The sequence below is a fragment of the Mustela putorius genome, unplaced genomic scaffold (genome assembly GCF_011764305.1).
Source record: "Mustela putorius furo isolate JIRA1106 unplaced genomic scaffold, ASM1176430v1.1 tig00003853_pilon_pilon_pilon, whole genome shotgun sequence".
NCBI lineage: Eukaryota > Metazoa > Chordata > Mammalia > Carnivora > Mustelidae > Mustela > Mustela putorius.
In genome coordinates this window covers 84,565,147-84,580,523 of record NW_025422005.1, presented here as the reverse complement: position 1 = coordinate 84,580,523, position 15,377 = coordinate 84,565,147, and the positions used below count along the sequence as shown (strand labels likewise).

The 15,377-nt window shown below is 38.4% G+C and overlaps 1 protein-coding gene across 1 annotated transcript in view; it reads right to left on the bottom strand.

Annotated features, from left to right (window-relative positions):
- Positions 1-314: 314 nt before the first annotated feature.
- The window catches only part of PALMD (palmdelphin), a 51,534-nt gene continuing 36,471 nt past the window's right edge, over positions 315-15,377 (bottom strand). Inside the window, exons 4-8 of the mRNA XM_004775193.3 lie at positions 8,155-8,269; positions 7,986-8,019; positions 7,755-7,868; positions 5,154-6,245; positions 315-683 (exon numbers count right to left, since the gene is read on the bottom strand). Coding sequence (XP_004775250.1) covers positions 640-683; positions 5,154-6,245; positions 7,755-7,868; positions 7,986-8,019; positions 8,155-8,269 — 1,399 coding nt within the window. The 3' untranslated portion in view covers positions 315-639. The remainder of the gene's footprint in view (positions 684-5,153; positions 6,246-7,754; positions 7,869-7,985; positions 8,020-8,154; positions 8,270-15,377) is intronic.

Genomic DNA, 15,377 nt, shown 5'->3' with positions numbered 1-15,377 from the left:
TTTCAAGAAGAATCAATGTGTCAGTTATTATGGACAAAAGTCATGAACACTATCAAGATACTACAAACCTAGGCCCAAAATATGAGGTTAATTATTGCATGCACCTTTGAAATGGATGCAGAGTTTGAAGTCTCTAGCAAATAAACTGGTCCTTAGCAGGAGGGTGCAGTTGTCTTAATGCCTTGTAGATTTGGGAAACCATGTTTACTTGTTAGGGTGGAAGATGAATATTTCTGTGATGAGGTTGCAATGGCTTCCTATGATCTTTCAATCTTTGTATTAGCAAAACTACCATGTCAGTTAAGAGACTATAGTCAGGCTGTTTTAAATAACTTTATTCTTAAATTTAACACACTCTTATTAGAAATGCTTTGGTATCAATACAATAAAAATATGCTGGTTTCTCCCCCCGCACTGAATTGTGTCAAGTAACTGGAAAAGTTAAGCATTTGTTCTCCCTAGTTTTTTGGGGATTTTTTTCACAAATGATGACTACTGCTTATTCACATGGCTTAATATGGCTATAATTATAATTTTTGGAGTCTCAGGAAAAAAGAAACAAAATACCGAGAAGAGAAGTTGGCAAACGTTTCTTAGTTTCTTCTTCAAAGGATGTTTAGGTAGATGATGATACACATCTCAGATAACTTTTTTCCCCAGTTTCGCCATTCTCATCCTTAAAGCTGAAAATTTAAAAAACAATAGAGAGTTATAAAAGGAGAGCTTTAGTTTTCACTCTAAATGACCATTTCATAGAATGCAGGAAAGTTTGAAACATACCTCAGATGATTTTATCCAACAATGTGAGCATTGTTTTAGTAGCACAAAAAGATAGTAGAAATAATAAGCTATGGTTAACTAGGGCTGAAGCAGGTTCAGAACTAGAAGGAACCTATTTCTATAAAGATTAGAAAAATTAGTAGGGTAAACACAGCGTAAGTTGAGTAAGTATAGGATTAGTGTGCAATTGTACTATTAGCCTTAGACACATTCCTATACATCAATGACCATGTTCTGTTCCTATTTCTGAGCTATGCACTACTAAAAATAAAAAAGTCATTGACATAAACTTTAATTCATGGTTATAATTTAAGTCATCAAACTTGGTTATCCTGGGGGCTCCAACCTTGGATACAGAATGATAAAAACATTTTTCTTTGTGAGTGAAAAAATGTGAACCCAGTTAATAAGAGCTGGAGTGATTATAAAATTATGTCTTCATCAGGTATACTTTCAAGTGACAATATATCTTTTGAGCATATGCCACTGCTAATGATAAATATGATGTAAAAACCATTTTTTAAAACATAGATTTAGAATTTGTAATACTCCTCCAATGTTCTGGTATCATGCCCTTAATACTTAGGGTATCAGTATAGCTGCCTGGGTCATGTTCCAAAAGTTGAAAGATGCTTTCAAGGCACTGATCATTGTATTCATGTGTAAATATGGCTCAAGAGCCAGCTGTTTAACTGATTGCAAGATTTCATTTAATGAAAAAAAATTTAAAAAAAGGGAAGGCTCTTTCCCTCATTTTCCAGCCATTTAATTAGTTGTCTATTAACAAATGAAATGATCTCATCTCTGAGGTGCTCTTTTTCATAAATATGAGAAGGGATGGGGGATCCAATACTGTAACAAGACTATGATTATTTGTTGCTGTTGTTGTTATTCTACTTATATGAAATATTTTCATTTAAATGAAGTCAAGGAGCATTCTTTCCTCTGGAATCTTATGGGGAATGGTCATTTCTAAGGTCAGGGTCAAGAATATTTCCTTGAACTTAGGACCAGCTGGGAGAACGTCCTTTACTCTGTAGCCAGGAGGATGGTCTCTGTTGCTGGGAGATGATGGATGGTGGAGCCTGAGGAGAGGACTATACTTCCACAGCAGGAGGTGAACTGAAGGCAAAAGGCAAGGCTTTACGTTTTCTACTCTTGGATTTTATGGACCTCCACCTTGGTCATGCCAAAAATGAGAGTGGGGGAAAGTCCATTTTAAGAGACTTTTTAAAGGTCTCTCTCTCTCTTTTTTTTTTTTTTTAAAGATTTTATTTATTTATTTGACAGACAGAGATCACAAGCAGGCAGAGAGAGAGAGGAGGAAGCAGGCTCCCTGCTGAGCAGAGAGCCCGATGCGGGGCTTGATCCCAGGATCCTGGGATCATGACCCAAGCTGAAGGGAGAAACTTTAACCCACTGAGCCACCCTAGCGCCCCTTAAAGGTCTCCTTTAAGACAGTTATTCCTTACAGTTATTCCTCAATTTGAGATTCAGTAAATCAGGCACAGCCTTTGTGCTAGAGACAATTCGTTGAAGTTCTTGAAGGACATCCTAGATGTGCACATCCTTGGGAGGAGGGTGTGCAGTAGCTCACTGTCCAACTTCTTAAGGGAAGAAAATGAATTCTAGGGTGTTAGAGTCTGCTATTTTTTTCTTTAGGCCTATGGCTGGTAGATGGTGTGAGTTTCATGTAGAAGTTTGGGGCCTGAGCATGTTGGCAATAGGAAGGGGTGGCAGGTAAATAACCTGGGCCATCAGCTCTTCTTTATATTTCTGCTTTCTGCTCTTTTCTGATCTTCATCTCCTTCCCCGACAGCAATTCAGACACATAGTTTTGGCTGGTTGAACTTGGTGGAGGAGAGCTTGCCTCCTTACTCTCAGCATTCCTTGGCTCCCAATGATTGCCACAGGTTCGCAGTTTTAACACCAGTAGCATAGGAATCCCTCGGAGCTGAGGTTCCCTGCCTCTATCATCCTGAAATGCTGCAGATGTATCTAAGCGGGGGGAATAGAGCTAGAAGGAATACAAGAGTAGGTTGGTGAGGACTAACTACCAAAAAGCCAGCTGCCTATATGGTGGGCATAGTAGTAAAATCCCAGTAAAGCTTACTGGGACCACTCATTGGTGGCTGTGCCCAGCATTGACCTATACTTTAGAAAATGACCCTGTTACGTTTACATTAGCAGATGGACATAACTTTGCTGAATTTTCTTGTCATGTCTAAACCTGTTCAAAGGTTTTGATTAAGACATATGGACTTCCAGGCTCCACTTTTCAACCTCTTTCTTCCTTTTTTGTGCTCTTTTCCAAGTTCAAAATTGCTGTTATATAAGACTTTCATAACATTTACTCTAAGAGACTTATTATGCCTACCAAGAATATTTTAGCAGGGGGCCTAAAGCTTGGATGAAGGAATTTATTGAGATGATGGATTTTCAAGTATCAAAAAGCATTTTTGGGGTGTTGGGGGAGACGCTTAACCTACATGGTGCTTGTGGAATTGAACTGCACAGGTGGCTATCTGTTCTATGTATATGGATGCCTCCTGAGGCTGAGGGCATATGTCAATATGATACGCTTATTTAAAAACCCCTTAGAAAAATATCAGCTCTGTAATCCATGCACTGAATTTGAAAACAGGATTGTAAAACAATATCATGATGGAAGGCAAGGAATTTGGAGCATTCTGTTTGTAATATGCTTTGATTGATAGTACGGAACTTTGTATTGTTACTTGGTCTGGAAAAGGTCTTCCTGTTTTCATTATTTTAGTTCAGTGGCATGATTAGTGTTGTCTGGAAATGTTAGTCACTTCCTGTCTTTTTCTATGGGGTAAATGTGTTGACATGGGTAGGGGAGAAGGAATAAGGGCATTCGGTGGGAGGTGACTAACATCCAAGTTCAAAAATGGAAGGTTTTATAGTAGGTAATATTACTGCTCTTGACCATAATCAGTGTGATTTTCTTTTCTAAGTCTACTGTGTTGTTGTTTTAAAAATGAATTTAAGATGAAAAATTTGATCAGCAAACAAAATTCATTCTCAAAACGGAGAGGAACATTTAGTTTTAGCAGGTTTTCATTGTGGGGATGCATCACTCAACTATGAGGAAGATAACCGTGTACTTGCCAAGAGGTTAGAAATTCCTCAGGTAATTATTTCAGTGTATGCCTAATTTAACTAACCAAAAGAATGGAAGAAGTCAATTTAATTATATTATTGGCAGCCCCAAATTGAGCTTATGGGTTGCAGAAGAAACCTTCCTGAACTGTGCAAGTACTTCCACACTTCTACAGAATTATCCAGTTCTGCTTGCTGAATTAGCTGAGTCTTGATATTTATTGCTATTTAACAAGAATCCTTCCATTAGATACACTTAAAATTTACCATCCCATCCATTCATCCAGAATCTGTATGTCTGGATAATTTATGTTGGTCTTTAGCTAAGGTTAAGTACAGCTATTATAATTGATTTTGTCAGAATGTTCTTTCTTTCTTTTTTTTTTTTTTTTGTAAGTGAGGAGTAGAATACAATATCCAAGTGGTAATAAGGAATTTAAACCAATGAGCTATCACTTTTGTAGGAAAAAGTGTTATTTTCCATTTAATGCTAAACAAGCTAGATAGCTATAGAACTATAGAGAATGAAAAATATGAGTATGTAGAAAATGGAAAAAATTGCTAAGTTCAGGAAGACTATGGAAAGATAAATGTTACAGATAATTAAAATAAATTGACATTCTGCTTTAAAATGTAGAAAAATTAAGGAAATGAAGTTAGTTTAACTTTAATAAAGTCAGTTTACTTTTAAAGTAACTTTAAACTACTTTCATAGTTCAAACTATGAAAGTAGGGAGAAACAAGATATAGCAAAGTAATAAAATATCACATTGAAAATAGAATTTGTTTCTTTTTTTTTTCTTGCAAAATTAAGGCAACTTGTTAACTTAGGTAAGATGTTTAAATAACAAAAAGGTACAAACAATTAGCTGGCATCAGTTTCTGGTGGGAAAAGGCGTGATGTAGATGATCCAACATATTAGTGATCCAAATACATTCACAAACAGTACCACACTGTGACAGAAGACAAATTTCAAGTTTCTAAGGTCAATCCATTGATTACTATTACTATTGCACTATCCAAATAAGACAACAGTTGTTTTTTTCATTTCTATCTTTCCAAGTGACTTAATCACTTTAGTTACAGTGACAATAATTCAGGTCATCATGAATTTAAAAAAACCCCAAATCCTTAGCTTGTATTAGTCTATGAGATGGTCAAAAAAGCTGAAAGCAAAAGGGTTTGTTAAGGCAAAAGGAAGGTTGTCACATGATTAAACAGCAGTGGCAAGCCTTATCATTCTCATTACCTGTTAAGGATGGGTCCTCAGTCCCATCTCCAGCCATCTGAACGTCAAGTGGAGAATGAACTGGATTGCCCAAGCTTTCTTCTTGCTCTTTCCGGGATATGGAATTTTTGTGGGGAGATTTGTGGTTTGTGTTTTCGTAGGGATTAACTTCTGCTCTCTTTCTAGGAAGTGGTGTTGGTGTGGCAGGCTGGTAAACCTGGCTGTAGGGAGCTACGGGATGGTAAGATGGTTTCTCAGCGGCCCCTTCACCCTCCTCCTCATCATCAATCACAACCAGCTCGGCATGGATGATCCCGTCATACCCTGTCAGAAGCTTCTTTTCTTCTTCATTGTCTTCTGCCTGCTGATACCCCATGAAAATCATTGTCACAGGTTCTGAATCAGCCATATCAGAAGGCAGGGAATGAACGATATTATATCTAATATCTTCCTCATCCTCCTGGCAAGCAGGAGAAGAATCCTGGTGTTTTGACTTTCCAGCTAGGGCTTCACTGGGACTCAGTCTTGCCTCTGGAGAAGCCATATATTTGTCCTGGATCGTGTTGGATTCTTCCCAAGGAGTCATCAGCCTCCTTTGTAGAGTGTGGGGCATCTCCTCAACTCGTTGAGTCATTGATCGGGGTTGAGGTATGGGCCGAACGGGGCTGACATGATTGAAGCTGTTGCCCCTCCCCTCTGAAAGCCCATTGTCCAGATTGTTTACGGATTCATTCATATCATTACCCAGTGCATTAGCTTTCATCTTTATCCTTTCTTGAAAGTTTGGTCCAGGAGTTACCTTCTCCCTCTGTGGAGTCGTAGGCCTGCAGAATGGATTGGCGTAGACAGGCTCATGATACTCTGTTGGGGATTTAGAGTTTCTCTCTGTGGCTTGTCTCAAAAGTTCCTCCACCTCAACTGGGGCCAGGCCATTGGTGCCATTGTACGCTGCACTATGATTAGAGCTTACTGCATATACTGACTTTTGCCCATCGTCGTAAACTTTTATTCCTGTACCTTTAAAGTCATCTGAGGGGAGAGGTATTGAAGACAGGACTGTGCTTTCTCCAGTTTTCAAGTCTTTTTCAACTTTAATTTCCATGGCATACAAAGCTGTTGAGAGAGAAATTTGATCTCTGATGTAGTTAAAATTTTCTCTTCAAAAGTATAGCCTGCTTTCACAGTGTGTTTTTATGCTAAGTATACTCTTTGATATTCTTTTATGTGAGATGTTGTTGTCTGTTTTTACAACTTTTAATTGCATTCGTTGAATAATGGCCGACATGGTAATGACATAGGTCTTTACGTAACGATGCGTGGGATGACTGAGAAATGGGATTGAAAAGCTGATTGGAGAAGAGAAGCTGATGATTCCAAACAGTAAGGCTCAAAATATTATATACCAAAAAGTATTTTATTTATAAATAATAAATCTGACAAGACAGATAGATTATACTCTTACATTATTCAATGGGAGGAATCAGACCTCTTTTTTAGTTAGGAGGAATATGTAGCACTAGGCATTGCAACAGGTAAAAGGCCTAGCACAGTATATTTTGTTAAGTTACATCCTTGCTGTGTGGGCCAGTAGCCCACTGAAATTATAGAGGAGTGTTCTAAAGTTTCCACAGCAGGAAGCTTGTTTAAATGCAGAACAGCTATTGAAGAGGGAGGAGGGAGGTAAGAATCACGTGCTTCTCCTTCTGCCTTTTTTTTTTTCTGTTTCTTTTGCTCCAAATTTCAAGTAGTGGGGACAATAGAGCGGTATCAGCTGAACTGAAAACAACTGAACTGGAGAGCACTGGGTAGTAGAGCTCTGCTGCATGGCCCAGGCAGATTCCTTATGACTGGAGTTTTAAGAACCAATAGGAATCTGGGCCAAATGACAATGTGGCAGTGCTTACTTCCGTTGTGACCTCCTACCTCCCTTTCTGGACCCATCTCAGATTCCATACCTCCTCCTCAGTAGCCTGGTGGTTCTTGGCCTTCCCTAACTACCCAACTAAAACTGCAACCCACCTCCACGAGGGCACAGATTGTTGCTGTTTTATCCACTCCTGGACTCCTAGTGCAAGAACTGAGCTTGCCATGTAGTACATGGTCACTAAATATTCTGTTGAATATTTAAAGGAATGACTGTTCCCTGCCTGTGGAGTGTGGCTTCTTTTTCTAATCTAAACTTCAAAGGTTTCCACCCTGCCCCCAGACAAGCCTTCATTTTGTCTGGAGGCTTTGAAGTATGTTTTATGAAAATCACTCCCACATGGGGGTAAATCATATCTAAAGTTTCCAAGGTGATATTTTTATTTTCATAAAGGACCTTAGTAATCCAAGAGAGTGTCTACGAGATGGAGTACTTGGGGAGAGAGATTTTTGAACAGGGGAGCTTTGCTTTTAAGTTTGTCTCTTTCAAGTCTTGACCTTCTTTGCCTCTACCTAGTTTGCATAAATACTGTAACCCCTTTATCCCTACCAATGCAAGTGACTCAGATAACTCTTGGAACTTTGTAAAATGGACCATTGCTTCACCTGAAGCATCAGATGTCTTAGCAAGTTGCTAATATCTGACATTGTAAAATCTGAATTTGAGAACCCGCATTTGGATATAGATTTTTCATATACCTTTTCTGTTTTGTTCATCATCTTCTATTCCTTCATTTCTTTCCTTCCTTAATCTGGAAGGCACGTAGGATTTTGGAAGGTCAGGGATATTAGCATAGATGTCTTCAATTGACTCTGTAAAATTAATATTAATTCAAAATACATTTAGGATATATAATAATGAGAAAGATTTCTGTGAGTTTATTTAAAAATGTCATAGTTAGCCATAAAATAGGATGTTTGGAAACATACCTTCTGATGTTTCTTCCTTTTCCACCTTCACAGACTATAAGAAAAAAGAATCCTCCGTGATTAATACAGTTAAAACATTAAATTCTAAATGTGGATATAGTTTAAAGAATTATATACTATTTGTGGACTCATTCTGGGAGGAGCTCATAGTTTAAATGTTAATGCTCACCTTTATTATATCTTCTGTTGTCCTTTCAACTGATTTTAGTTTCCTTAAAATTGCCTCTTCGTTGGTTGAGATTTGGAGCTCAGCCTTTTCAAGATCTTGGATTTCTTTCTCAAGTCTGACAACAGAAAGATATGCTTTTCATTGCTTAAGGCACTACAGAGTTCCCAAATATATTTTCTCCATATATACACTTTCCTTGGAATACTGCATGTAAATATCTGGGTACCTTTTAAGAACATAGCATCACACCAACCACCACATTTATTACATATAAGGGATATGACACATGACTTTGATTTAACAGTTTTTAAATAAAGTTGAAACAAAAAATTTTTCTGACAAAGGGAATTCTTAGGTAAAGTGTTTGAACCTTGCCTCATTTTCTTTATTGCAATTACTAATGTTATGTCCAAATAATTAGAGAAATTTCTTTTATAAAGAGACTTAAGTTTAAAGTTGAACCAAAAGGAATGGTTCATTGGTAGTTATTATGTAGCTCACCAATTTTCTTACCTAAGTCTTCATATAAATTATTTGGAGAAAGCATTATAATTACTTTTTTTTCTAACCAATCAACACTTCATAAGACTATAATGTTTAGAATTAATTTAATAATCAAAATTATCACTTCGAAACCCTGTGTATCCTATCACTGGAAATGACATCTCCTTTTAATTTTATAATTTCCCAAGAATTGTGCCATATTATAATGAGTGGAACAGAGACATGAGAAATGGACAAAGCCTAGGGTAGTGGACTCAGTTGCTGCTGTTTATAGAGACTACATTTTCCGGAGGGGGGAAAAAAAAAGCACACATAGCCTGATGAAATGTAAGGGAACTTATAAGGACAAAGAAACAGATATTTGATATTGGACTGTCACAAACATTTTGAGCTGGAATCTTGACCAGAGTGCAGCTGCATATCCGATTCAAGTTAACATCGGGGTGTGTTGTCATGAATTCTGTCCTGTATAAAAACATCAGGCATGGCACTCATAAAGTTAGTAAGGCTGACCCTTGGCTACCACGACATATGCATAGTTTCTCAGCCAAATGCTCTAAACTCCAACGTCAGCTGCCTCTGGGAATGGCTGATTAGGCAGAGCAACTAGTCCAGGAGGTGAGAGCCAGGGGTATTCACATCTGCTATGGTAATTGTCAGTTTTCTTGACTTCCTTCTTTAAGATGATTATGGATCTGGGAGTTCAAAAATCTTGTGCTATTGTCACATCAGTAAGAGATGAAGATATGGTCTGCTTAACTATTCTCCTACTCATTGCTTGAGCTTCAAAATTCTGACTTTCCTGCTGCCTCTGGCCATTGGTGATTGGCTATTTGTAACTAAGGAAGATTTATCATATATCATAGAACTCCAGGTAAAATGTAGTACTTTTGTTTTCTTAGAAGTTACTGAGGTGTGATTGTTATCCTAGAGATCAATGGAACAGAACAGAGAACTCAGAAATGGACTCTCAACTTTATGGTCAACTGATCTTCAACAAAGCAGGAAAGAATATCTAATGGAAAAAAGTCTCTTCAAAGATATTGGAAAAATTGGACAGCCACATGTAGAAGAATGAAACTGGGCCATTTTCTTATACCATACACAAAGATAAACTCAAAATGGATGAAAGACCTAAATATGAGACAGGAATCCATAAAAAATCCTAGAGGAGAACACAGGCAACATCTATGACCTCTGGCTGTAGCAACTTCTTGCTAGACATATCTCCAAAGGAAGTGGGGCACCTGGGTGGCTCAGTGGGTTAAGCTGCTGCCTTCGGCTCAGGTCATGATCTGAGAGTCCTGGGATTGAGCCCCGCATCGGGCTCTCTGCTCAGCAGGGAGCTTGCTTCTCTGCCTGCCTCTCTGCCTGCTTGTAATCTCTGTCTGTCAAATAAATAAATAAAATCTAAAAAAAAAAAAAAAAAAAAAAAGGAAGAGAAAAAGAAGCAAAATGAACTACTGGAACTTCATCAAGATAAAAAGCTTTTGCACAGCAAAGGAAATAGTTGACAAAACCAAAAGACAACTTACTGAATGGGAGAAGGTATTTGCAGATGTCTTATAAGATAAAGGGCGAGTATCCAAGAACTATAAAGAACTTATCAAATTCAGCACCCAAAGCCCAAATGATCTCGTCAAGAAATGGGCAGAAGACACGAACAGACATTTCTTCAAAGAAGATATATATATATATATATACATATATATATATATACAGCAGACACAAGAAAAAAATCTCAACATCACTCAGCACCAGGGAAACCACAGTGAGATACCACTTCAATCTTGTCAGAATGGCTAAAATTAACAAGTCAGGAAAAAACAAATGTTGGTGAGGATGCAGAGAAAGGGGAACCCTCCTGTACTATTTGTGGGAATGCAAGCTGGTGCAGCCACTCTAGAAAACAGGATGAAGTTTCCTTGAGAAATTAAAAATAGAGCTACCCTATGACCCAGCAATTGCACTACTAGGTATTTACCCCAGAGATACAAACGTAGCGATCTGAAGGGGCACCTGCACCTCAGTGTTTATAGGAGCAATGTCTACAATAGCCAAACTGTGGAAAGAGCCCAGATTTCTACTGATGGATGGATAAAGATGTGGTGTATTATATAAGGGAATATTATTCATTCATCAAAAAAGTTGATATCTCACCATTTACATCAATGTGGATGGAACTGGAGGGATATTATGCTAAGTGAAATAAGTCAATCAGAGAAAGACAATTATCATATGGTTTCACTTCTATGTGGAATTTAAGAAACAAAGCAGAAGATCATCGGGGAAGGGGAGGAAAATAAAATAACATGAAGTCATAGAGGGAGACAAACCATAAGAGACTCTTAACTATAGGAAACAAAGTGAGGGTTGCAGGGATGGGATAACTGCATGATAGGCATTAAGGAGGGCACATGATGTAATGAACATTTGGTGTTATATGCAATAGATGATGATATCTGAACTCTATATTAGAAACTAATGATGCACTGTATGTTAACTGATTGAATTTAAGTTAATTTTTATAAAAGAGTCTATCTCCATCCATTGTAGCATGTCTGTCCATCAGTGGAATTATGGGCATGCATGTTGGTTGGGAGAATGGAAAAGTCTATACTAAAAGTGATAGATCGGGATGACTTTGTTTCTGCTCTTCACCACTTTTGAGAACCATTTCCTTTAACCTCCCTGAAACTTGGTTTTGTAGCATAAACAATGAGCAAATGGTATCTGCCTTACTTTATACAGAAATTTGGTGAAGCTAAGAAGAGGTGATGTATATGATTGATATCAGATGTTAAGTGTTATTTTAATGTAATTATTAAAAGTTTTCTGCCATATGCTGTGTTTCTTTCTCCTTCTACATCTTGTTTCACAGGGTCCTTTACTTTACACAATAGCATGTTTGAGACAGTCTAATGAGGAGCCTTTGAGTAGAATATGAGGCTGTTCAAATCATTGCTACAAGTAGCTCTTGGACTGCAGGATTCACCTGTGGAACCAATGGACAAGGGTTTAAACACTGGTTCATCTTCTATCTTATTGTGTGACCCTAGAAAGCAGACCTTGCTAAGCCTCATTATATTAATTCATTCATTCATTCAAAAGTATTTGTTTAGCATCTATTTTGTCAATGAAAATTAATTAACAATTAATTAGGCCATGACTAAATTTTGTCCTGGGCCCAGTTTTAATAATTAATTTTAATTAATTAACTAATTAATTATGTCAATGGTGACATGAGAAAACAGCTAGATATAAAAATCAGGGGGCTCCTGGGTGGCTCAGTGGGTTAAAGCCTCTGCCTTCAGCTCGGGTCATGATCCCAGGGTCCTGGGATCGAGCCCCACATGGGACTCTCTGCTCAGCGGGGAGCCTGCTTCTCCCTCTCTCTCTGCCTACCTCTCTGCCTACTTGTGATCTCTGTCTGTCAAATAAATAAATAAATAAAATCTTTAAAAAAAAAAAATCAGGAGCTCAGAGAAGTCTGGGTTTGATTTTAAATTTGGGAGTTAGTGGGGCACCTGGGTGGCTCAATCTGTTAAGTGTCTGCCTTCTGCTCAGATCATGATCCTATATCCTGGGATTGAGCCCCGCATGGCGCTTCCTGCCCAGTGGGGAGTCTGCTTCTCCCTCTTCCTCCCCCTCTGACCCCCTACTCGTGCTTGCTCTCTCAAATAAGTAAAATCTTAAAGGAAATAAATCTGGGAATTGGTATTTATGGGATTTCCTAGAAAGTCAGGGTTACCAAGGGCTGAATCCTGGAGCAATTAAGCATTTAGAGATCTGGGCAATAATACTAGTACACAAGGTATAATAAAGAATGAAAGAAATAGCAAGTGTTCAGCAAATGCTAGTTTCTTCCTGTTTCTTCCCTTTCCATATGTGGAGCACAGAGACAGATTCTGGATCTGTTTGGCCAATTACATCTCAGGGACTTAGAAAGACACTGTTATTTGTAGTTGTTTTCCACTGTAGAGAGGCCTATGGGTAATGTAAAGAGATGTGATTTTCATGGATGTCTTTAGACTAAAAAGGTAGGAGTATGAGGTTGAAAGCCTGCTAACCTCATCAGAGTATCTGCTAATGAATGTTTTTGAAGGTTTTTCAAGTCACTGGGTGAAAGACGCATTAATATGAGGTTGTAGTCAGATGACACATCTGTTCATGAAAACCAAACAGAAACAAACAAACACCCTCTTTCTGTTCTTTATCATTTACTCACAGCCAACTGTCAGTTAAATCGCATAATAAGGAAGCTTCTTGGTGCTAATTACTTAGAATCACAAACCTCTACAGGAAATGCTTACTGATACAGAGCATTTCCTAAAATTGTCACGTCAATGCAAAACTCTATATCCCATTTTTATATGTTGATTTGTTACTTCTGTATATTATTTGTGGACAAAATAAATAACATCCAAATATAAATATTAGAGATTTGTTCCTCCAGAAAAGCTTTCTAACAGCTCACCATGCCAGCGGAAGTGATGAGAAACCCAGAAAAGAGTAACAGAGCAGGTACCTGGCTGCTGCTGGCCTCCCTCTCCCAGGGAAGGCACTATAGTAGTCTGACAATGGAAGAAAAGGAGAACTAAGGAGCTCCACACTAGATAATGCACCAAGTTTCTGAGGATTGCCTGTTCTTAAAGAACCTAAAACAAAAATTGCAGGGGGCCTGGGTGGATCAGTTGGTTAAGCGTCTGCCTTTGGCTCAGGTCATGGTCCCAGAGTCCTGGGATCAGGAGCCTACTTCTCCCTCTGCCTGATGCTCCCCCGATTGTGCTCTCTCTCGCTCTCTGACAAATAAGTAAAATCCTAGAAAAACCTCCCAAAACAAAACAACCCCCCCCACACACAAAAATTGCAGCTGGTATGTAGGCACTATTTTTGTGTATATAGCACGGTGGGTTTCAACTAACAGTGATCTTCCTACCAAGGACATCTGGCAATGCTGGAGACATGTTGGTTTTCATATCTTGAAGACTTGCTACTGGCATCTGGTCGGCGGACACCAGCGACCCTGCTAAACATCCTAAGAGGCGCAGAACTATCCTTCATGACAAAGACTTCTCTGGTCCGAAGTGTCAATGGTGCTGAGGTTGAGAGACCCTTGACAGGTGCTGGTAGGTGCTTGATACATGCTTCATAAGGGATTTTTAAAATATCCATTTCTCTGATATTTTTACTTTCTTGCCATTATTTCTCTTTTCCATATAGCTAATATGGAATCCAAACTAGTATTTGTTGAATAGAATTTAATCAGTCTTATTTTCATTTAAAATTACTATTTGGGTTCATTTTCATTTCAAATTTCGGGGCACCAGGGTGGCTAGTGGATTAAGCCACTGCCTTCGGCTCAGGTCATGACCTCAGGGTCCTGGGATTGAGCCCCGCATCAGGCTCTTTGCTCAGCAGGGAGCCTGCTTCTCTCTCTCTCTGCCTGACTCTCTGCCTACTTGTGATCTTTCTCTCTCTGTCAAATAAATAAATAAAATCTTTAAAAAAATATTTCTCTGTATCTATATCTATCTATGCATTTATTGATTTTCTTCTGGCTCCGTGACCATTCGTAGTGAAGAGGATATTTAACCTTGATTTAAAGCTCAAAAAGAATTTGGAACTTAAATAAGGGACTTATATTTAATCCTTTTCCAAAAGTTTTGGGTAGAGACAAAAATTTAGCAAGTATAAATGAAGTACTGGGGAAATTTGTGTGTGTATATAGATCTGTGCATGAGTGTATATATGTGTGTTTGTAAGTTCATCATATTACACACATACAAAAACATACATATGTGTGTAAATATGAGGTTTTAGTTTTAGATATAAAAATAGAAATGTATATATATGTAAAGCTCTTTTGTACATGGAAAGCTTTTGGGGAGGTCACTAGGGGATAATTGTCTAACCTTCACCTGCTTATCTCTCAGCAGGTGGGTTAGAATTTCCATAAGTGCCACCATGCCCGTCTTTAAAAGGTATTACCTTTCTGAATGGGAATTGAGCTCCCAGAAATGCTGATTCAGTTTGAGGAGCAACAGGCAGGCGGACAAAGAGAAATATCCTTCTTTGTACCTCCTGGGCTGTTAGGCGGGGCCTGATGGATGAGTTAGCACCTCTCACGATTTCTGAGAGAGGGTGGGCAGGCATCGTGTGCCAATTTAGATAAGCAGAGTACATGGAAAAGGATTTGTAATGCTATCCATTATTGGAATCTTTCTTCTCCTTGCCTATTTGCTGGGAAAAAATAGGGTTATTTTCAAGAGCTCCCTAGGTGAAAGCAGGTAGCTTTCATTTCGTGCACTGTTCTAGTAATAACCTCCCTTAATCATCACAAAGTAATGTCCCCAATCCAATTTCAACATGTAATTTTTTGTCTTAGAAAAAGGACAACACCTAAATGCTGGACGCATCAAGAAGGGCTATTTCAGGAGGCAATTTTTCTGCTGCTAAGTTTCCATTTATCTCTTTCAGTTTTGGGGGGTGGTTAACAAGGACTAATAACCTAATGAAGTTTGCCACTGGGACCCAAAAGGCCAGAACTCGGGAGATTTACATCCTACCTTCCATCCTTTTATTTGCTAGTAATTATAACAACCTCTAAAATGTACTGAGTACCTACACTGTATCAGACGTTGTCCTAATTAGTCCTCCCAACAACCCCCTGGAGCACCATTATTAGTTCCGTTTGACAGATGAGCAAGCAGAGCACC